This window comes from Amaranthus tricolor, chromosome 10, assembly GCF_026212465.1.
Source record: "Amaranthus tricolor cultivar Red isolate AtriRed21 chromosome 10, ASM2621246v1, whole genome shotgun sequence".
Taxonomy (NCBI): domain Eukaryota; kingdom Viridiplantae; phylum Streptophyta; class Magnoliopsida; order Caryophyllales; family Amaranthaceae; genus Amaranthus; species Amaranthus tricolor.
This window is the reverse complement of record NC_080056.1, coordinates 4,165,532-4,189,434: the sequence shown is the minus strand read 5'-3', so window position 1 is coordinate 4,189,434 and position 23,903 is coordinate 4,165,532. Positions and strand designations below refer to the sequence as shown.

The window sequence follows — 23,903 nt, the reverse complement described above, 5'->3', positions numbered from 1 at the left end:
TAAATTTGCCTTATTTATAATTTTGAATATAACTTTATCCATTTTAGTTTTTATATGTTTCTTATTTATGACTATCTCACTATTTTAACCTATTATATCCAATTTCGTAGTATAATGTCAAAAACAAATAGGATTACATGACCCAACGAGTAAGTTGTTGATGTTGTGCTTGTTTCATGTCGTAGTTTTAAGAGTAGACTAAATAAAAAATCTAAATGTCGTAGTTTTAAGAGTAGACTAAATAAAAAATCTAAGTATATTAATCAAAACATCCACTTGCATACTTATTATTAATTTTTGTTTATTTAACATTTAACACGTCATTTTGAATATCAAAATCCATATACATTCATTTATCATTGAATTTGAGTTATTTTATAATTTTACTACACCATAAAATAGTCCCAAACAATAATTACTCGAAAAGAAAAGCATAAAAATTTTCACCCACTAAACTGAATGACACATTTTATTTTCATTTTAACATATAATTTGATAAGAAAACAGTGGCTCATTATTGTTTCATAATAAAGTAACCAAACGGTTGAATTTGTATCATTGCAGTGGATTACCCTTTAACCATACTTAACATCATAACAAAAAAAAGTGATCATACAATACGTGGTAGATAAGTACATGACTTTATTGAAGAATTGCTGATAACATTAAGATACACAACTAATATAGGCTTCTTATCCTAGTTTTTTAAAGAAATGATGCAAAAAAATATTAGGGTGTTTGGTGAAATAGTTTACGAGATATTTTTAGCTTACTTTGGCTAAAATAGTTGGGTTGGTGGTCAAACCATCTAATGCTAGTGTTTGATAATTTAGAGGGTTAAAATAACTTATTGCCATATCAGCAATCTCTGAACAATCTGCTCTAAGACGCTTGTTTTAAATCAATTGGTCAAACCACTTAATAAAATCAGCTTGCGAAATCAGTCACTTCAATCAGCTATCTGCTATCCGCTCTTTGCGAAGCCCCCCACAGTTTTTGATCCATCTTTAGTTCAATTTTCTGGGGTTTCAACAGTCTGATCCTACCAAAAAATTACTTGATTTGTGAGTCAATATTTTGTATTATTCAACAATGTTGATGAATATTATGTATATACTTATGGTCGCTCAAACAAGATAAAAACATAAGTTTATGATACCATGGTGTTCTTGACATCATCTTGATCTGGCTGAGCTTCAGGTATGGTTGCTTCTTCAATGGAGGCTCTTTCAACTTTTGATTCTTTAGTGTCCTCATTTGTATTCTCAACATTACCTGTTTACATGAGAAATAAATAAGTGTTTGTTTATAAGTTGATAAAAGGAGCACTCACAAAGATTTTTATACTTGTACTTAAATGGAGAATCGGTCTAATGATAGAAGGCTTCCCCATATATCATTGAGACAATCGATAAAAGGTTCTATACTCGTGACTTTCTATCACATTAATTAGATTTTGATCAAAAAACCAATGTAACTAAAAACTTAAATTGATGGCTGAAATTCAAAGATATATTCTATACTCAACATGTTTACATATAAAACAATGTTGACATGTTAAAAAAATGGGATTCAATATATTTTATCTCTAATTTTTGTTTGATATTGCATGTATATGAATATTTCATCGTCTTCATATGCAGTATGTATAGGCTGGATGACGACAAAACATACCCTGGAGTCACGGACTTGCTGCTAAAGAGATACTTAGTTCGAGAAAGACTTACAAATAAACAAAAGACCCAGAATTCGCCATAGGCAAGACAAGAAGATCAAAAACAAGACAAAAGCAAGAATAAATGGCAAAGGCTTTTAACTAATGCTTGATAAACAAAAACTAACCATTTTCAACAATTTCTTCTTCATTTTTACTTGGTTGATCACCTTCCACAACCAAATCTTGTTTCTCTTCCTCATTTGCATTGATTACCTCCTCATTAGTTGTGCTTGAATCAACATTTCCTTCAACCATGCTATCATCTTTAACTACATCTTCATCAATCTTACTTGATTGATTATCTTCCTCAATCAAATCATTTTGTTTCTCGATCTCGTCTTCTTTGATCGTCTCTTCTTTGATTTCTCCGTTTTCTTGCTTATCTCCCTCATCATTTGAGACAGGTATAGTTTCATCAACTGATAATTGTTGCTCTTGTTCCTCTATATCTTTGCTTTCCTCCATGATTGGTTGCACATCTATAACTTCTTGATTTTCGCTTACTATATCTTTGCTTTCCTCCATGATTGGTTGCACATCTATAACTTCTCGATTTTCACTTGCTTCTTCTTCGTCCAACTTAGATGCATTATTTTCTTCCACTTGTTGAGCTACATTTTGTTCATTACATAGGTTAATGGAATCATCTTGTTTATCGACACTTTCCACCGTCGATATAGGGATAATATTGACACTTTCATCAGCTTTTGACACTTTTGACGCATTATTCTCTTCCGTACTTTCAACTACATTTTGATCATTACGTAGGTTTATGAAATCATCTTGATTCTCGACACTTTCCAATGATGATATTGGGATAATATCGACATCATCATCAACTTTTGACACTTTTGTTTGATTTGATGTAGATGCATTATTCTCTAATGCATTTTTAACTACACTTTGATCATTACCTAGGTTAACGGAATCATCTTGTTTTTCAACGCTTTTTAATGTCGATTTTGAAATAGCGACATTATCATCAATATTTGACACTTTTGTTTCGCAAGGTACTTTGATACTTTCAAGTTTTTTGCTACTTTTAGAGTTGAATTTTTTTCTTTTTGATAATGACTCAGTGGTGGCAACTGCATGCTTTGATTCCCCACAACCCATTTGTTCTTAATATAAATGTATTGAGAGAATTTCAAATAAAAATATCAATATAAAGAGAGAATTTCAAAAAAGTATATGTATAATAAAAATATGTCGGGAATCAAAAAAAAAATAATAAGATGATGAAAAAAAAAGAGACAATTATATGTTTGTCTCTCTAAATTTTTCCTCTCTCAATTGAAATGAGAAAGGAATTTGAAAAAAAGTGAAATATTAGAGAAACAAAAAGAAAGTCATACTTTTCCTTATTTAAATTAAGGTAATTGATATTTATAAAACTATATATTGATTCATGTTAATTAATAATAGGCTTAAATTTTTTGGATATGAAAGGTAGGCTAGGATTAATTTGCTTTATAAAATTAAAAAAACCTAGATTTAGAGATACTATTTTTGCTATTTTTTTTTTAAGATGCCAATTTTTTGTTTCATAGTTGGATTTTCAAGGTTATTTCAACTTAGGTTTTTATCTATGTTTAGCAAGCCAATAATGTCTGGTAGTTATTATTAGATGTTACAAACTATTTTTATGTATTACAAGCAAAGGTGTTAAGGTGGGCATGAATATTTAACTTGTTTTTATTGCCTTTTTCTTAGTTGTCTTTAAAATGTTTATTTTTTTAGAAAAACCTATTAAGTTAATTACCTAAGAATATGTTAAAATGAGTATCAACTATCAATATATATTTAGGACACAACTTTAGGACGATGAGGACATTTTTTATGTTTTAGTCGTCAACAAATGCATAATTCACGAAGGTATTTAAATTAATTATACTCGTATGTCTATTTTTATGCTATTTTGAAACAACGATTGACATTATTTTTGACGCTAAAGACTATATTTTTCGAGAAAAAGATGATATTTTTGAGTAATCTATCAGAATAAGTATTAATGTTCACTTTTGAAGCACACACTTTGAAGTTTAAAGTAACATTTTAAGACCTCAAAATGCTTGCTATAGAAATTTAATTAAGATACAAAATATGTAAATAGGAGTATCGTTTAAGATTACGTGAAATAATGAGAATCTTAGTTGAAGTACGTACTGTCTTTTTTAGATGAGGTCTCAGGATCGAATTGCACCTAGCCATCTCTTTCCTCGGCCGGCCCTATAATTCAAAAAAAGATTACGTGAATAATGATTTAAATAGGGACAAATTCGGCCCTCAATCAAAAAGTAATTTTTTCAACCAAAAACAAATATACAAAAATTCTTATTGATTAAATGAAAATGCATATAATTCTAGGTTCTAAGCAAGAAATCTCAAAGCCTACTCAAGCATGTTTTTTTTAACAATTTTTCAACATCACTCTCAAACGGTAATAAATGAGGATGAATTTTACAAACAAAAAAGATTTAGAGTAAGAAAAGCATGATTATTAAACATTATCAAGTGATTTTCAAACTAAATTACATTAAATTCCATTAATAATCACACCATACAAACCGTAAAAAACATTAACCTCAATTTATATGTTAGGAAATAATTTTTCCTTGATGGCAGGTAACGAAGACATTAATTATGTGTATTATAGATACGTTATGTAAATTGGATTCACATAAACTAGATTCTTTCACATTTGCCAAATGAATGTTATGTAAACTCGAACAGCAAAATTTAGAACGGATCGAGATTCCATGTTGTTCGAACGTTCTTTTTATAATTGTCGCATGTTAAAATGGCTATATACGTCTTACAAATACACGATACAATGTACACATACCTGGTATCTGTCACACATGCTCAACCGGCTTACCAAAGAAGAAATAAGAAAAAGGGGACAGCTGTCTTGTAATCATTAGTCATTAGATATTAAGTGCTTAGGTGTCTTAGTGAGTCTTGTGTTTGACTCCGATATAAGACTATCATTGTACATATTATGTTTTTGTCAAGTAAGAAATAAAAGGAAGGATTGGGCAGGAGCTTAACAGTGCTCGAAATTGTGTTACCTTAGTGTGTGGATTAATATTTTCTTCTTTCTTTAATCTCTATTTCTTGATAACTCAATTTCATAGCAATCTGGGCAGAGGACAGAACTGATCTGTCACAGTATCATATCACTCATTATACTGAGGGGTCTTTACGCCTAACTTCATTTGCTTTGCAATGTAAGGTACAGGAGCACAGAAGAGCTCAAATATCATGAAGCATTTGTCTCGTCACTTTGATATCACATCGGTAATTTGGCAAGAATTCCATCTCTCAGCCTTTAAATTGACTCCATGATGACAAAGATGATCCAATACACTTCTCCGACCTGCAAAATGTTACAAAAAGCAAACTCAGTTCAAATAAAAGTGTAACTGATACTTTGTATAGGGCTCCAATTTTGTTTTTGGTTTCAGTTTTGTAGGGCGTAACTGTTTTAGGCTCTCTCTTTGCGGTCTTTTGCCTTGTTCTCTTTTGGCTCGTTTTGGAAATAACATTTGTTTTCCAAAAAACAGTAGAAACGAGACAAAGCATAACCTAGTAACTTAGGTCTCTCGTTTGAAGGCACCGATATTCATCCACATGAATGTACATAGTCTGCAAGAATAAGACACTAACAAGAAGCTGGAGCTATAAACCACCTTATGTATTCTTGCAAACAGGTTTCCCTTGCCAACTTTCTCCCTGTCATTCCTAGAGTTTTACTTTCCTAAGTTACTCGCCATTTAGAGATGTAATATTACATTACTTTTCATATTTGTCGCTCTGCTCCATTACCTACATTGGGGGACATTATGAAAAATTAACATTTTGTCATGAAAATGAGGAAAAATTACATTTTATGTCTATATGATACAAAACGGGTTACGAATAGGGCCAATATGATAATAGGTGAAGGCAAAATATAAATTGTGGTGCTCGAGACAAGATAGAAGTCGGAATTGAGTTGATATTATTATGGACGAACGAGAGGAAAGAAGGAAGAATGATATGATTTATAAGAGTGAAAATTGTATATGTCAAAGAAAAATTAAATGTAGTGCCTAACTACCTATGCACCGCAAGTGGGGTTAGAGGAATCAATTAAAAGGAGATTCTGGGAGGATCTCATTGACATGTGCAAAATATACCGATAAATGAGATGCTCCATATCGAAGGTGATTAAAATGGGCACGTAGTGGTATGTTGCACCGGTTACAAAAATGTTTATGGAGGTTTTGACTCGAAACTAGGAATATAGAAGGTGAGGCCATTTTGATTTTGCACTCTCATACAATTTGTTAGTTGCAAACACATGGTTTAAGAAGATAAATAGTCAGGTGACTTTTAGAACCTGAGTAAATGCAATTCAAACTAACTATTTTTTAAGGGATAATAGATAGAGGTAGTTGCCTAAAGTATAAAGTTATCTTAAGAGTGTGTAGCCACCCAACACAAAATCTGTATTCTAGATGTTTTCCTTCAAGCAGGAATTTAAAAAAGCGAAAAAATAACGTAGGATTAAATGTTGGAGATTAAAAGAGAATAATACTTAAGTTTTTGTCGAGAAAATTATTTAAGAAGCAAATTGGGAAATAACTTTGGATTCAAAGGATATTTGGACAAACATGAAAACTTGCATTATTCGAATAGCTAACAAAATTTTAGGAGAATAAGGTGGTAGTTTCTCGGTAAAGAAGGATACAATGTGGTGGAATAAGAAGGTCAAGACAATTATCAAGGAAAGAAAAAATGTTATCTTGCATTAGGAAATTTCAAAAGTAAGAAAAACTTGGTATAGTATGAGAAAATCAAAACCAAGACAGAAGTAAAATTCTGAGAAGCGAAATCAAAAGCTTTTGAAGAGGTGTTTGACAAAGTACAAACTAGATTCTAAAGGACGAGAAAATGATTTACATAGGATGAAAAAGAGGAGGCAAGTAAAATCTAATAACATAGGAGTAGTAAAGTGTAGTAAGGATGATTGGATAAGGATAAGAACATTTTAGCTCAGGACGAGAACATTAAGGATTGATCAAGATGATATTTTGATGAGCTACTTAATGAAGAACAAGGACACGTTGTAGGGAACACAAATTCCTTTATATGAATATAGAAAATTTATGCAAAGAGTTAAAAAGTCAATGATAAAAGAGACGTTTAATTGGGTCATATAGTATACCTAATAGGATACGGAGATGCCTAGGAATGATAGAAAGACTTGGTTAACTAATCTATTTAACAAGATTTGGAGGACAAACAAGATGCCCAATGACCGTGGAAAAATTAATCTAGTGCCTATTTGTTCAAGAACAAAGGAGATATCTAAGATTGCTCTAATTATCGAAGAATAAAACTCATGAGTTATACTATAAAGTTGGGGAAAGTGTGATAGATTTATGTAAGAGGAGATGCCTTCATATCAGAGAACCAATTTAAATTTATGTTGTGGAGATTTACAATGGAAATAATCCATCTAATGAGACAAATAATTGAGTGTTATAGGACTAGAAAAATAGACTTGCAGATGGCTTATATTGAGTTTGAAAAAGCATACGACAAGGTATGAGTACTTTGGTGGACACTGAAGGGTATTCTCAATAAATACACTAATACAATGCAATATATGTATCGACAAGTAAAGATGAATGTTAGGACATGTAGAGAGGCAACAAAAGATTTTCCATTCACAATTGGCCTTCACCAAGGCTCAGCCTTAAGCCTTTTTCTTTTCCTAACGATACTAAAATGAGATAACTAGATTGGTATAAGAAGACGTGCATAGATGCATGATGTTTACTAATGACATTGTTTTTTTAAGATAAAACCGGTGATGGGGTAAATGCTAAGTTACAATGTTGGAGTCACAAGCTTTCAAATAAATTTGGAGCAAGGCAGAGTACATGGAGTGTAGTTTAAGACAAACGTGATAATGAGAGACTATAAAAGATAGAAAAGAAAGAAATCACTTTAAGGACGCTTCATATACTTTGGGATAGAAGTCAAGACGGCACTACAATTGAAAAAACCAAATGCAATCAAACAACATTTACTGATATTACTACATCGCAAGTCAAATATGATTTTGTCATCAAATTAAGAAGCACATTCTAGTTCATAAAATTTCTAATTGCAAATGTAAAACCATTACAATTTACATGCAAACTGTAGAATATTGAGGCGGGGAATACAAAAACAAATCAAAATTGAGCTTACCTCTACCGAGAGAGACACCAAAGAAGCAGAAAAGCAGCAGCGTCCACAGAAATCTAGATATCGCCATAATCTGAGAGGAATTACAGAAAATGTTGAATCAATTAATGAAAAAGCAATTGGAATGACAATATTAGGGCAGAAACTTACAAGTATCCCTCAAAATAAGAAGTAATAAGGTTGATGAATTAAAAAGAGTGGTTGATAATTTGAACTTACACTCAAAATAAATCAAAATTTATCTGGTTTGAGTGTGTATACACACACATACACACATATATATATATATATATATATATATATATATATATATATATATATATATATATATATATATATATATATATATATATATATATATATATATATATATACATATATATATATATATATATATATATATACACATATATATATATATATATATATATATATATACACATATATATATATATATACACATATATATATATATATATATATATATATATATATTCTGATTATTTATCTTGTATTTACTTTGATTGTTGCTTGTTTGATCATGGACTTGAGTAGATTGGTACGTTGGCCAGGTTCTTACGATGCAATGTTATTAATCTTTTGTTTGATAAATCATGAAAATTGTCTTATACATTGTTTTATAAATGATATTTTATATGTTTATGAGATAATTTTATTATTATTTTCTTATAGATTCCTCTTTTATTTTATAACACTCTCGGAATTTAGAAAATATGTTTGAAAATGCGGAACTCAATTATCACGAGTATAAATTAAATAACTTTTTTAAATAATAATGCATTTATTTTCTGAATGAGTATATGCGATGGTAATACTCTTGAAAGTTAAACTCAATATTCTCAAGCACATTTTAAAAGTTCAAACACAAAAGGGGTTCAAAATTTTAGACTGTCGTAAATTTCACATTAAAATATCACCTTTGCATTTATATTATTACATAACACCCATTTGAATTTGCATAAGTAAATTATTGTTCATTGAGTTGAACACGAACTTACCATAAATTAAGTTAAACGGTAATAAATTGTATCTTTGATTGTGTAGACATACATCAGACTTCAATTATTGGGCTGACACACAAAGAACACGAGCACAACTCTCTCTCGAAACACCTTATGATACACAATGTGGCCCATATGTCCCATTGACACTACACGTATACCCGCGTGCTCGTGCTGTGTTACATGCCATTATTTGAAGATGATCGTCACGACACTACCATTACTACTTGTAGTCCACAAAACACGTGGTATACTTCAACACGACCCATGAACACTCAAATACGTCAGTAATTCCAAGTCAAGTGTATGTTCCTGGTTAATTCATTTTCAATATAAAAACCAACCCCTCTTGTATAAAATTATCACACCGTGAGACGAATTCATACGAAATGTCTATTATGTTAAAAACCTCTACTACTAAACTATTCGATCAAAGTATAATCAACGTCTGACGGTGAGATCGCTTAATACCAGAATTTGTGTATAAAAAAATTATTTTCCCTTGATGTAAACCAAACAACCCTTTATTTGACAACTTAACTCCGCCTAAAAGGCTAAAACCCCAAGTTCTTCAGTTCCGCACCGCCATCCGGTGTTGTTTTACTTAGACGCGAAACAATCTTCGCCGCCGGCATACTTTTCCGTCCAACTTACGTCATGCAAATGGCTGCTATCGTCCGTCGCGTTTCTGGATCTTCTAGAAATCGCATCTTCCTTCATCACCTAATGGCTGAAGAAGCTTCTCTGTATCCATCCTCTTCTCTTTCCAGAAATTTCCATACTTCCTCTCTCCATAATATTGCTTCAATCAGTACGTATCATAAGTAAAATTGTTTATTTGGTTCAATCATCGAATTTGTTGTTTTCTAGGGTTTTCAATTTGTTGATTTCTGACATTGTTATGGAATCTAATTAGGGAATTCGTCCAGTGAATTGCGGTGCCAATGGCAGAATCCTAATCATTCATTGCCTCATTTGGCGGCGCCTTTCTCTTCGGCTATTGCTGCTGAGACCAGTAATAGTAAGCATGTTATTTCTTTGAACTTAAGATTATCAATTTAATTTTTTATTTTCGTTCTTTTATAATTACTGTATGAAAATGTTAGATGGACTGCGTTGTTTCTAAACCGTGTGAAATCATGTTACTTTTGGGTTTATAAGTGCTTGTGTTTTGTTATGTGGTGATTATTATTTATTATTACTATTTCTAAATCTTATTCATAGTTGTGTCTTGGCAAAGATGAGTAGATATATACTCCCTGTGCCTCAATAAATTTGCTATATTTTTGTGTTTGGATGAGTTTACTACATTTCGTCATCACCCATATCCATCCTCCTAATCTCATTTACAAACACAATCTTCCTATTCGTCTCACGTGGACATTTTAAAATCTATTTGTCTATCCTACTTACAACAACAAAACTCAAAAAGCAACTATAACAAATGTATTGGGACATAAGAGTATTATGACATACGGTTTTAATGTCTTAGTGTGTGTTTACAAATACTGTGAAGGAACTCTTTATGATAAAATTCTCGATTCTATTAGGCAAAAAGCTCCTCTCCTCAAAATGCATTTTATCATGTTTCTTTTGGGTTTGTATGTGCTTGTATTTTGTCATGTGTTGATTGTAATTTTTATTAGTTGATTTGTTTTGTTCAATACTTTTAACTTTTTAATAGATGTGGCTTTTTAATGGGGAGTAACTTGTTACCTTATTCATGTCTTGATGAGTTTCTACGTTTCGCCATGACCCCACTGCTCACATCTTGATCCTGATTTCATCCACAAACTCAATCTTCTCTTTTAACTCATACACTTTTGAACATGTTTTTGTACTCTATTATTTTCTTGCTTTAACCAACAAAACTTTTAAAACTATAAACAATATTGTAACAATTTCAGTGGGACGAATGAGTATTTATAAGATGTTATTAATGTTTTTAGTGCATCTTTGCAGATACTGTGAAGGAACTTCATGATAAAATTCTTGAATCCATTAAGGCCAAAAGCTCTGCTCCTCCAAATGCATGGTTGTGGGCACTCGTTGAGAAATGTAAAAGCTCGGATGATATTAAGCTTTTGTTTGATATTTTGGAGAAGCTTCGAATATTCGTGAGCGTCTCATTCTGAATTTAATTTGTTTTTCCTTCTTAAAATAGTTTATAGGGCTATTATTTGCTAATTTTTACCTTGTGTGCGTAGCGACTATCAAATCTCCGAATCCAGGATAATTTTAATTGTAACTTGTGTCTAGAAGTTGCCAAGGCATGTGTTCGAGCGGGGACTGTCAAATATGGTAGGGTCCTATATTATTTTCAAATTGCTATATAGGATATGTTATACTGTTATCGAGTCTACATGAGCAAAACATTTTTTATTGCAGGAAAGAGAACAATATGTAGGCATAATGTCTATGGTTTGACTCCTGCAATTGGATCTGCCAACCAGCTATTGGTATAAACACAAGCTTCTGTATAGGTGTAGCATAGTTCATGTTCATTGAACTATCTAGTAATTTTGAGTTAAGATTTCTCATGCAGTTTTATGCGAAGGAGCAGAAAGATGTTAAGCTCATGTTGGACATAATGAATCACGTAAAAAAGAATGATTTACCATTACAACCTGCAACCGCAGATATTGTTTTCAGGTACTTCACACATGTTTGCTCAATGGTCATTCACTTGAGGAGTTTATTGTACGTGTGTGCTATTTTTCTTTTAGATGAAGCATTGTTATTTTAGACCTTTACAACACGCAAAGTATTGGTTTGATTTTTTAGAATACCTTTACAACACGATGTGATGCGATGCGGTCATATTTTTGTATCATGCTTAGTAGTGGTCAACCAAATCTGCCTAAATCATCCTCGTACAGCACTTTGACTTCAGTTTAGTAGCTTTTGTATGAAATATGAATTATGATCACTTCAATTTTTTTTTATATCTTTTCGGTAAATTGTAATATTCAGGTCCAAAACCTTTGGTGCTGTTCCTCAAATTGTCATTTTGTATTGCATGCAGATTTCAACGTTCAACATAGTACATATTGTTTCTTGTACTTATGGAACTCATTCTTAATTATTCACCACAAAGTTAACGTGATTATGCCGGGTAATGGGTACAGACGAATAGTCATACCGATAGTAAATATTTTGTTGCTGTACTCGGCATTATAATAACTCGTTTTCCACCTTCATGCAATAACTTAAGTGTAGGTAATTGGGTGTGGATGCTTGTTCCTTAGCTCTACCTCACTACTTCTCATAGTTATCTACTGTTAAATAATTTCTCAATAAGGTCTGTTGATCTTATATGGGAAAATTTCATCAAGACTGTTTCTGATGTCAATGGATCTGTAGTTCATTTATCTTTTCCCTAGTAACATCTTTAACGGGTTTTGGCTTTACAGAAAGTGAGACCTGGTGGCTGGTAGGATGAATTCAAATTCTGCTTGTCATGCATGGTTCTCTTGTTTGCTAGGTTCTGATATTTATAGTAATGCACTCAGTACAACCGACTACAAAGAAATAAAAGTCAACCTTAATATTTGGTGTTTATGGAGGAGTATATGGTTTTGTTGCACTACAACATTCTTAAGCTGATGAGGTGTGTCGGAAATCATGAAGTTGTCCCATATATTATAACTCATTTTCAATTTCACCTTAAGTTAGTTTTTACGAATTCATATTTGTTTGAGCTTTTGTATAGGTGAATCGCTTCACTTTCGACCTTTTTGGCTTCAAATGCTTTTAGTTATGAAATTGTGCCGTCTAGGTTATTCTGTGGTGTATTGAAAATTCCGCTGCTTTTTGAGTTAAGTTTAAAATAAGGTGATTACAATATTCATTTTGTAACATGTGAATGTTGTAGTGACAATGCGAGGGTGTGTCTCTCGATTCAAAAGAATAATACCCATTCTGTTAAAGTCAGAAATTATGATTTAGTAGTAAAATTCAGCAACTATAAGAAAAACATAGGGAATCTGTAAAAATCAGTTTTCATCTGTTGACGTCTATTTCTTCAATCAATAAAAGAAAAATTTAAGCAGTAAAAACAATTTTAGTATAGATGAAACAAGACCTTTTTTGTCATGTTTTCATTGTGTTGTATTTTCTATAAGTATAATATTAATGACCTCAACGATTTTCTTTTTTCTATACAACTAGGAATGTGTTAATTCTTTGTTTTTGATGCTTTCTTGAATAGCCTAATGCTTTATGCTTTCATCGATGACCTAGCTTTTTATGCATATCTGATTTATGAATTGTCAATTTGCAGTATATGTTATGCGGCTGATAATTGGGAATTGATAACAAAGTACTCTAGAAGGTTTTTAAAGGCTGGAGTCAAATTGCGGAAAAGTACATATGAAATTTGGATGGAGTTTGCTTCCAAGAGAGGTTCTTATATGTTTGTTTTGGATTATTTTCTTTTATCACTGATTCCTGCCTTTGTTGTGGTTTTATTCTCCAATGTCACTAGGTTATGCAGTACATGCCTTGTTATGTGTGCTTTCCTTTTAAAGAATAATGTTTATCATTTGCATAATAAAATTTTTATTAGTTTTTTTTTGGGGTTATTTTTTTAACGTTTGAGATTATATCAGATTGGGGAACCTCTAGTTTTCCTAAACTACCATTGATACCCAATGCAAGGAACAATTTGGTATGGGGTGCAAGGTACGAGAACACAGATCGATACCTTAGTGTATGTTGGACAGTAGGGGACGAATATAGATAGATTCAAAAATTCATATATTATAATAAAATTTAAGATCTTAAATATTTTCTTTAAAGAAAATAACGCATAAACTAAAATTAATTTGTAGTTCCAAATGTCAAGACTAAAAAGTTCACCATTGAACTACAGTTAGATAAAATGTTAAGGTGCAAAGGTCAACAAACGAGAGGGATTGTGGGGCTGTGAATCGAACAGAAGTCAAAGAGAGCTAGTCATAATAAGGACAACTTTAACATTTTGGTTTAGGGCTAGGTGAATGAAAGGGATAGAATTATGAGCCGCACACCACACAATGCACACATTACCTACTCTTTTTTCTTATATTTAATTCTATATGCCCTTCTAAGATCTTCTCTTGAACTTTCGTTGTGCCATTTTATTTGATATTCCTTTCCTTTCTTATTCACACTTGCTAATATTGACGAACTCAAACACCACTCTGTGTGAGTTGGGTCATGTTTGTCGTGCAATCTGGGCGAGTGGTCACCCCACGTTTCTGCTATTACTGCGACCAACCAGTCAACTACCCAATAATAAGAAATGGATTAAGAGCTTGAATAAACACATTGTTAGTCTCTTTGGCATCTCCATCATTTATATGGATTGTAACCTCAAACGCAACTTGATCCTCATCGTCTTGTGCTAACCACTCCATCTACACAATCTTCTTGAAATGGCCACTGCTGCTGCCATTGTTGACAATGATTGAATCTTTATCATCTTCAGATGCTTCGTTTTTATTTTCTGCTTTGCCGAAATGGTATTGCAAATGGAAGATTTATGATTTTGTCGGCCATCTTGATTTCCATGATGGTGGATAAACTTAGATGGCATCCCAAAACGGAGAAGATAAAACTTTGATCAAATGAATTAAATCAACGTCAACATCATTATAGCAATAATTTTGTCTGTAATTAGTCTCTGAAGAATTGTTGAGTCAAACATTCATCAAGTTTGTTCATTGAATCCCATAAGTCTAAAATACATGTTTTCAGACTAGTAGCAGAAATGCGATTTGAGAATGCAAAAGGAAAAAAAAAGAATTTTCAGAGTTCAAATTGGAGGGCTTCGAATATACTTGGCCCATGGATGACCCATTTTAAAATTATTGACCCCGACCTGCCCCGTGATCCCCCCCGCCCATTTACTAGGTCCACACCCAACCCTAACAGTTGCCAATACAAACTTAATTATGACCCCACTTATTATGAATTAATATCCATACATTTAACTCATCTACTACACCTACCCTAATATTGACTTTTGCGGCGGCTTCTCCAAACCAATCTGGAACTCACTAAACCTAGAAACTAAACAACCCATCTATAAACCCTATTTGGCAATATTTTGAGATGGAGGGAGTATTTTTTCCGAATTTTCATCTCTCTAGTGCAGAAAATACATCTGTAGAGGAAAACTTATCTTTATTGATTAGTCTGCCCATATAAGTCTGTCTTTAGTCTCAGCCATGCATACGAAGATATTAATAGAAAGTGGGCGCTGTTGTGTGCCTTTGAACCTTCCAACCTCCTACTTTTTTAAGAATATGGGAAAATCTGTCCCATCAGCTTGTTTATATGTGGACGATTTGTTTTTGGATGGGTCTCACTGGTACATTGTGGGTATTCTATGCCTGACTAACCATTAATAATATCAACACATTTTGCTTTTGAATATAACTTTTTTATTTATTCATTAACAATTATTAAACTGAAAGTAGCTAGTCTTGTCTCATATCTGTTGCTGTTAGAACTTAATTTATTCGTCTCATCAAAACTTGAATAAAAAGGCTTCATTCTTCACTTTATTTTTGAAATTTTTATTTTCACAATGCGACTACAGTCTCTAATTCATTTTTAACAGCTTGTCTTCACGGTAATAGCAACACTTTTCTATGTAAGAGGCTTATGGGTATCATCACTATTGAGGTTATTGTATTCATTTCCAAAAAGTAGGTCCAGAAAGATTTTTTTCGCAGAATTTTTTTGTCCATTTTATTTTCAAAGCCCATTTTTTACTGAATGAAAGTCCATTTCGATGGTCCTGATGGAGATAACTTTAGCTGTAATGATTTTGTTCCCTATGCAAAATATCACGTCATATACAAGATATCAAGGTTTGCTAATTGTACATTAATAATGTCTTTTATGTTATGACTTATCTTGCAAGTATGTATTGCTGTACAATTTCTCTCTGTTCCATTGTATCATAACTTATTGCTTCCACCAAAAAGTTCCCAGAATTAGATGGACCAAGGTACCACATATATATCCTAAAGTACCAATTTCTGTTTCAGGTGACCTTGAATCTCTCTGGAAAATTGAAAAATTACGATCAGATATGTACAATCAGCACACTATCAAGAGTGGGTTTTCTTGTGCGAAGGTAATTTTCTTCTTGTTATTAATATGTTTGTGGTGGTGAACATAAGGTGTGTGTGAGAGAGAGAGAATGATATACGATGGTTGGTGGTGATGAATTATCTACTGTTTTAACATGGCAATGGTTACTTGTGTCTGATTTGGGAATGCAGTCCTGGGTTTGGGGATTATTCATATTTGAGATACAGTTGATCGTTCACAATGGTTTTTCTTGTTTTAGAATTCTAAGAAAATTACTATTGTGAATCATTTCTGTATAATTTTAAGTTAGCCTATGGTCTTTGGATAGCAGAAGAACATTTGTCAAACTACAGCTAGTTTGCCAGAGTTTCCGATTTCAGAATTCATATTTTTAGCTTACGGAAGAAACTAGTTATTACTTGCTGAACTTTAAATTTTTTTAGCACAGTAATGTGAGACTAGCTCCCTGCTGTTGCAACTTAAGGCTACCTGCTACTGTATTATTTTAGTTATATGCCCCTTGGAAATGATACAATCAGCCTAAATTTTGATGGATGGGCACCTTATTTTGATTGAGGCTTGTGGAATATCAGAATATCACTTATTCTTGGTTATGTGCACTTGATAATGATGCCTTTTCCCCCAAATTAATTGAATTTTTAATCAATGTGCAGGGATACTTGCTTGAGAAAAAGCCTGAAAGTGCTGCTAGTGTGATTCAAGCTATTAATCAGGTAATATACATATGTTTAATGTAAATGCGCCTTTCACTCTTTCAGAACTGAGAGTAACAACAATATTGAAGCCAATGATATACCTGCAAACACGATGATTATGCCCAAAAAACAATTAAGAGTAGATTTGTTCTGCATTAGATGTGCCTAATATTTCTATGCCTTTTATCATCTGTAACTTGAGTACCATGTTTATCTCGATATCACAATTTAAGTTCACATCTATTTCACTAGTATCTACCTCTAGAAAGTAAAGAAGGTTCTGTAACAGGATCGTGTCTGTCTTAATATGATAGGAAGTGAGACATCTATTGTTGCACAGTGTCATCAAAGATCACAAAAGACCATTTTCGCGTATTTTATTGAGCTATAGAATCTGGTATTTGCGTCAATTTAGAATGATACAGGATTCATTTGTGAAGGTTTTTCATGCATATACATTTTCTGTGTCAGAGTTTTCCTGATTCAAAAAGACAAGATATAATTAATGAGCTACAAAAAATGGTCAATGAGTGGCCAATGGAGGTCATAAAGCATCAGAAGCAGGAGAATAAGAAGGTAACTTTTATATGCAAATTTTTTTTGCTTATTTTTCAATTTTATTATTGGCTTATTTTGTACTAACTCTCAGTTAAGTTCATGCCTTTTATAGGGCATTGTTTTTTTTCTTTTTTTGGATAAAGAAAATTTTATTAATGGGAAACATTACTCCTCCAAAGATAATTTAGAGTAGCATGATCAAAAAAACCATTTGCTTTTTGCCCATAAAGATGCTAAGAACTTAGCTTTCTCCCAAATGATATCCAATGGTAATACCTGATCAATAAAAATTCGTCTATTCCTCTCCAACCAAACACACCAATGAATTGCATTGCAACATCTCCACAAAATTTTGAGCTCCCTCTCAAAAAAAAATAAAGAATTGAAAATCCTCAATCCTTCTTGGAGCAACCCAAAGATCTCCACTTATCCGAAAGAGTTTGCCCCATAGTTCTCTCGTGAAGCTACAATGCAAAAAGAGATGATCATTATCCTCACCATCTACCAAGGGCTCAAAGCTTTATCAGGCCTTATAATTTGGAGATTCTCCATACTAGTGAGCTTCTCGGAACCACCTACCGCACAAAAGCTCTTATCTTACAAGGAACTTTAGATTTCCAAATTAAATTAGCTGCAAAAAAATAATTAATAGACGAAGGAAATGATACTAGGCACGAATATAATGAAGCGCAAGAAAAGCCTGTAGAAATTTTCGGACTCCAAGACCAAGAGTCTGAAATCTCGGAAGGGGCAAATTTAGAAGAATGGATAACATTTCAATGATTGATTGAAGGTCTCTTTCTAAAGGATGATGCTTAAAGAGAAAAGACCATGTAATTTGGTTATCGCCCTCCATATAAGAATATAACTCACAAATAGGAGCACCATGTTTAGTGAAAATCACAAATAGGAGCATCATGTTTAGTGAAGAGTTGATATAATCTAAGAAAAAGAGATTTGAAAGGTTGCATACCTAACCAAAAAATTTGGAAATACATGAGAAATTGACTTCCTAGGACAGAGAAATGAAGAACCTGAATTAGCGCTTGCATCCCATAGAGATGTAGAAGATCCATAGATACTTCTGATGACTCGATGCCAAAGAGAATTTATTTCATGAGGAAATCTCCAAAATCACTTACCAAGTAATGTCAAATTTTTTGCCTCCAAACCCCCCACTCCCAAACCCCCTTGTTGAATTGGCTATTTGACAATCTCCCAAATTCACTAAATGATACCCTTTTCGTCTCCCTCCCAAAGAAAATTCCTCATCATTTTCTCCAGATTTCTTGTAATAGACATCGGGGCTCCTAAAAAGGGAAAGAAAGTAAATGGGAATATCCCTTAAGCAAGATTTGACAACAGGGCCTTGATATTAAAAGCCAAACTTGCGAACAACTACCATATACCCTAATTTTCAAAGTCACCTTATATACACACAACTCTGTGAACAACCATCATATAAATATTATTTGTTCACAACCACCTTATGAGGCATACACCACATTTTTTCGTGAACCATCCATGCTGAAACAAGGCCGCATCACCGTATCGTGATCGTGCGTAAAGGTTTTCGAGTGAGCTCAAGCATTTCTTCTAATTCTCTTGTTAGGATGAATTTTCTGTTACCTTAAATATTTACTTTCTGTCCTTGTTTCTCATACAAATTTATTCGATTTGAAAAAAAAGTAGGAGTATTGTTTACATCAGATCATGTAATTGAATTGTTGTAGTTTCAATATTTTTTTATTTTCATCATTTATCTGTTCACACATTTGTTTCCATCACCTTTGCCATCCACAACCAACCAAAACATATAAATTTTACACAAGAAATGAGTGCTTTATAAGTTGTTTCTACTTTTCCTTTTCAAATACTTTTAGGAACTCATGTTTTTCGTGTTTTATTTTGTACGACAGGCTGTTATTGATTCGTTAAAGGCTGATATTCCTGCTATGCTTAGCTCCCTCTCTAACATGGGTGTAAAATCCAATGTCAACTTGGAAGACCTAAATTCAGCAGAACCCTTGCTATCTTAAACCTGCTTTAACGACTTGACTAGGAAAACAAATTTTTCATCGTTATCATTGATCGCACAAGACTGAGATTATGGCAAATTCACTGCAGCGTTAATAAGTATGAAACTGTTCAGCTATCGACATATTCTCAGCTCTAGCATGCTGCTCCGTTGATCTTGATAAGCTGAAAGGTTTTACAGAATGGTGCAGCCGGGTAAAACATGTTAGTTCACATTCATACCTCAAACGTTTTCTTCTAGGACTTTAATTGTTAAGATTGGAGCAGCTTCTTTTCAGTCTGTATTGCCTCCCGTCTCATTGCGCGTCAAATTGTCAATGACTATTTATGTCGCATAAATATTTGTATGCAATGTCTCTGATCTTTTTCTTATTATTCATAATGTCTTGCGATAGCCCCAATTTTTGGCGAGGCATTCGAGGAATTGTTTCTATCAACATTAAAATCCATTTTGTGTTGACAGTTTTCTATATTCGCATTGATTATATTCGCATTGATCGAAAAAAAACCTTGATGGAAATTATTTACACAATTTCATTCTACGCACGCAGAATTGTATGTGGGGGTGATAATTGATCGAGTAGATCACACGAGAGCTTATGCTCAATTTAACGCAATATATTTTCAAGTTGGTCTTGAGTCCAGTAATCTCATATTGAGTCTGTCTAGTTGAAGCATGCATTACTTTTCTCGGGTAAGATCCTGTGTTTGGATTCTCGCCTCTTCCCTTCCATATATATACTAAAAAGAGACGGTACAAATAGAATGTTTAAGAGACAAAGTACTCAACAATAGAAGTAAAGCATGAATAATACAGTAGTACTAGCTCTGGCTGAAGATAGATCAAGTTTTCAAACAGAAGATCACTTTAACACTTAATTCTTAGAGAGCTTTAATAGTGTAAGAAATAGAAGTATAAGAAAGGCAATTCCTCCCAAGATAGAAACACCAAGAGAAGCCATAACTTTGTGACAAAATGTGCCATAGATATGGCATACTTTGTTCCACCTTAAATGAGAATTGCCTTTGAATCCTATGAGTCCGACGGCTCCGGCCGCTCCGATACCGGAAAACAATAATGCTACCATCAGTAAATCAACAAGAATTATCATCAAACGTGAAGCTGAAAAAGCTCTTCCACCTCCTTTGTTTGCCAATGCAATTGCTAGTGTTAGTGCTCCCAATCCACATGCTATGGAGTTTGCTACCACAAAGTACCTAACAATTTTTCATCAACATATTTTAAAAAAAGTTAATTCACAATATTTTTGGTGTCTTATTATGGGGTGTGAATCTAGGCTCGGGTCTGCCTTGGCTATGATCCAAGTCATTAGATTAAAACTCTATTAATATTAAATTGTATAATGTATGACACGAAAGAATGACAAGCAAATCGGTTTAGTACACATGGATAAATGTGTGTTCGACTCACCTATGCTACATGGGTTCGTCCTTGGTCGCAAGCAAGAATCATTCCCTACTGGCAAGAGTTGAGAGGGAATTGATGTAACCATAGAAAGTGAGAATCGAACTCGTATCACAAAAATGAAAGAAGAACATTTTATAGACCTTAACATAATTTTTATTATAAAAATAAATAATTTTCATACTTCCTTTGGTTTTTTATAGTTTCTACACTTTTGTTTTTCACGTTATTCAATGTACGATTTTAATCTTTAATATCTTGAATTTTATATGAAAAAAAATTCTAAAAAGTTATTATTATGAAAATGCACATTAAAACGAATCAAACAAGATTCTACTTAACTATATTTTATATTATACATGTAGAAATATATACCAAATAAGATCACTTAATGAATAGTAATTAGTACATGTTATGATGGAAACAATATATGTCTTTTTATTTATATATAAAAACTTTTTATCTGCACCTAATCTCCTAAAAGTACTTTCTCTATTTAAAATACTTGTAAAATTTTTATCTTTACACGTTAAAATCAAATTAATACGTAATTAAAAATTATAAAAATTATAATAGTAATAATTTTATATTAAGACAAATTAAATAATATACGACTTAAATACTTTTATATTTTAACTTATTATAAATTGAAAAATATACTCTATAAGTTGATAAATGACTTAAAATAAAAAACGACAATGTTTATGAAAGTGACATGGGCTTTCGAAGTACGAAGTATATTTCCATACTATCGGAAGTACATCCAACACTAAAGCTATGGGGCCTTTCCTTAGCATCATTTACCAAAGTTTCTTGAATCTCTCCCATCTTACCTACTGTTTTTATTTACATTTTGCATATATTTTGAAAGAAGGAGTTCGAATCTTAATATTTATTAATGCATATTATAAAATAAGTATTATAAAAATTATAAAATAAAATTTTATTTGTTGAGACTTGATGCAAATCTTATAATGTCTTTTATAAATAATTTTTAACTTGTAGATATCAATAAAAAATTAAGTATAAGTTTTTTTCTTGTCAAATAGAATATTTTTTGTGAAAACATGTTAAAGTATCTATTACTATTCACTGGGTTGTACCACATTTGAGCTTGGTTTATTGTTGGGTGTTTATAATTGGCCATTTTATTTTATTAGTGGTTAAGGGGCCTTTAATTGGATGTTCATTCCCTTTTATCTTCACGTAAAATTTTTCAAAAAATAATTAAAATTGAACAAACATAACCATTAAACTTATTTCCACTATGAGTAAATTAAAATTAAAATTCTATTGATTTACATTATCATTTCCAATTTTCATCATTTAATTCCAACTATGCGACAACCATATACACCCCAACAAACATTCTCTATATTTCTATAAATTTACAACTGAAAATAATATTTCTACTCGTAATATATATATTACTTTCAATAACAAACTAAAAAGAAACAAAATACTCTATAATCATCAAAGTAAGAGAAGGAAGGATGTATTGACAAAAAAAATAAGTAAAAAAAAAAAACTTACACAAAGGCAGAAACATAGCTAGACTTAGCAGTAACAGGAACATTAAAAGTAGGAAGATCAGCAGAAATTTGAACAGGTATAATCTCAGTTTGTTTATCCACAGCCAATAAAATTGCAGCAATTAGTGTTAATAACACTGCTAATCCCCTTAATAATATTTCTGCCCACCCAATTGCATGCCCTTTTTTTTCTAAATCTTTTCTCTCTTTTCCTCTGTCCATTATCACACTTTTTTTTGACACTTTTTTTCACACTTTTTTGACACTTTTAGAAAAAATGCTTAATTTTTATTTGTTTTTTTATATATAAGAAAATGAAAGATAATGCATGAGTGCCATGTTTCAGAGTATTTGTGTCATAAATATATATAGTGATGGTTTAAGAGAATGGAAGGACAAGGTGTGGAAACAAGAAGTAACGCATGTATAATGGTTTGTCATTGTTAGGCTAGCTTAGCTTGTTCAGTTGGATATTTATTATGTAGGAAGTTGGTTCATCATGTTGGGCCCACTAGCCGTAAATGAATCAATGTTGTTTGATTTGAGTTAAGTCTTCATATATTTAATGAATTATTTTTGTTAGACGACCTTAAAATAATATGATAATTGTATTAGTTGGGTTATTCAGGTCATATTTGTGAAATATCTCGGTGAGACTGACTCATTCAAAAATTTGTGAAATTTTATTTGTTTTTGGACGTTTTTTTTATATATCACTTTTGTCAACTCATAATTTCTTGTATTTTCTCATATTAACTCCGTTCTGTAACAATTACAACTGATTATGACATATTAAGTGAGAAAATAGTCTTATCAATTGCAAGTATAATAGAATGAAGGAAGTATTTGATTTGGGATATGTACACTTAACAATCAGGGTTGGAAAAAAAAATAGTTGTTAGATTGTAAATAGTGCATAAAAACCTGTATTTAAACTAAAACAAAAGTAAATACTCCTTCCACTTCAACTATTTGATATATTTGCGGAGAAAATTTTTATAGTTTTGATTGAAGTGTGGTAACAAACAAACTGAAACGAAGAATTACGACCTAAATTAATGTAACCTAATTTTTAACGCCCTTAATTCAGTGGATTTTTTAGGATCGAAGATCTTGCACAAGTTTGCTCATTAATGCTTGTAAACAGTTGCAATGACAAGAGAGGCGAAATTAAGCACAAGACAAAAGGAGATGGCTTATTATGACTTTGGTCATAAACACTACTGTCTACTGATAAGAAATTAGTTGGGGATATGGAGGACGTATCTTGAATTATGGATTTATGTGCATTATGACACCTATATATTATTCCGTTTTATATTATTAGTTATGTTTAAAATATATTATATATAGAAAAAAACTTTAAATATAATTTTTTATTGAGATAAAAAGTAAAAATATATTTATGTATATCTTGTTAGATTCGTCATGATGTGTAAAATTTTAATTTTTTTATATCTTTATAAAGTCTATTTTTAGATATTATATCTGAAATTATACTTGAAAAATGTAAAATAATGTCAAAATATAATCAACATTGTAAAACTGATAAAGTAATATAAGGAA

At 31.9% G+C, this 23,903-nt stretch overlaps 3 protein-coding genes across 4 annotated transcripts; 1 reads left to right on the top strand and 2 right to left on the bottom strand.

Annotated features, from left to right (window-relative positions):
- Nucleotides 1-237: 237 nt before the first annotated feature.
- LOC130825178 (uncharacterized) lies at nucleotides 238-3,064 on the bottom strand. Of its 2 annotated transcripts, none has more exons than XM_057690271.1 (3): nucleotides 1,843-3,064; nucleotides 1,160-1,275; nucleotides 238-1,036 (listed from the first exon to the last, which is right to left on the bottom strand). In XM_057690271.1, the coding sequence occupies exons 1-3, from the start codon at nucleotides 2,831-2,833 to the stop codon at nucleotides 1,013-1,015; spliced, it is 1,131 nt and encodes a 376-aa protein (XP_057546254.1). In that variant the 5' UTR covers nucleotides 2,834-3,064; the 3' UTR covers nucleotides 238-1,012. The 2 variants fall into 2 exon arrangements, with proteins under 2 accessions (XP_057546254.1, XP_057546253.1); XM_057690270.1 differs by having other exon boundaries at nucleotides 340-1,042.
- Nucleotides 3,065-9,498: 6,434 nt separating this feature from the next.
- On the top strand, nucleotides 9,499-20,048 carry LOC130825176 (uncharacterized). Its single transcript, XM_057690267.1, has 11 exons — nucleotides 9,499-9,793; nucleotides 9,899-10,003; nucleotides 10,945-11,099; nucleotides 11,190-11,283; nucleotides 11,371-11,441; nucleotides 11,528-11,634; nucleotides 13,265-13,386; nucleotides 16,023-16,111; nucleotides 16,743-16,802; nucleotides 17,256-17,360; nucleotides 19,262-20,048. The coding sequence occupies exons 1-11, from the start codon at nucleotides 9,640-9,642 to the stop codon at nucleotides 19,379-19,381; spliced, it is 1,182 nt and encodes a 393-aa protein (XP_057546250.1). The 5' UTR covers nucleotides 9,499-9,639; the 3' UTR covers nucleotides 19,382-20,048.
- Nucleotides 20,049-20,064: 16 nt separating this feature from the next.
- LOC130825177 (CASP-like protein 1E2) lies at nucleotides 20,065-22,755 on the bottom strand. The gene is made up of 2 exons (XM_057690269.1): nucleotides 22,339-22,755; nucleotides 20,065-20,597 (listed from the first exon to the last, which is right to left on the bottom strand). Exons 1-2 carry the CDS (start codon nucleotides 22,557-22,559, stop codon nucleotides 20,255-20,257), a joined length of 564 nt encoding a protein of 187 aa, XP_057546252.1. The 5' UTR covers nucleotides 22,560-22,755; the 3' UTR covers nucleotides 20,065-20,254.
- Nucleotides 22,756-23,903: the final 1,148 nt, after the last annotated feature.

Coding starts and splice junctions, on each gene's coding strand:
- LOC130825176 (XM_057690267.1), top strand. CDS start 9,640: ATGCAAATGGCTGCTATCGTCCGTCGCGTTTCTGGATCTTCTAGAAAT. Junction 11,100..11,189: donor TGGAGAAGCTTCGAATATTC/GTGAGCGTCTCA, acceptor TTGTGTGCGTAG/CGACTATCAAATCTCCGAAT. Junction 17,361..19,261: donor AGAAGCAGGAGAATAAGAAG/GTAACTTTTATA, acceptor TTTGTACGACAG/GCTGTTATTGATTCGTTAAA.
- LOC130825178 (XM_057690270.1), bottom strand. CDS start 2,833: ATGGGTTGTGGGGAATCAAAGCATGCAGTTGCCACCACTGAGTCATTA. Junction 1,276..1,842: donor AGAAGAAATTGTTGAAAATG/GTTAGTTTTTGT, acceptor TCATGTAAACAG/GTAATGTTGAGAATACAAAT. Junction 1,043..1,159: donor ATGATGTCAAGAACACCATG/GTATCATAAACT, acceptor ATTTTTTGGTAG/GATCAGACTGTTGAAACCCC.
- LOC130825177 (XM_057690269.1), bottom strand. CDS start 22,559: ATGGACAGAGGAAAAGAGAGAAAAGATTTAGAAAAAAAAGGGCATGCA. Junction 20,598..22,338: donor AGCTATGTTTCTGCCTTTGT/GTAAGTTTTTTT, acceptor AAAAATTGTTAG/GTACTTTGTGGTAGCAAACT.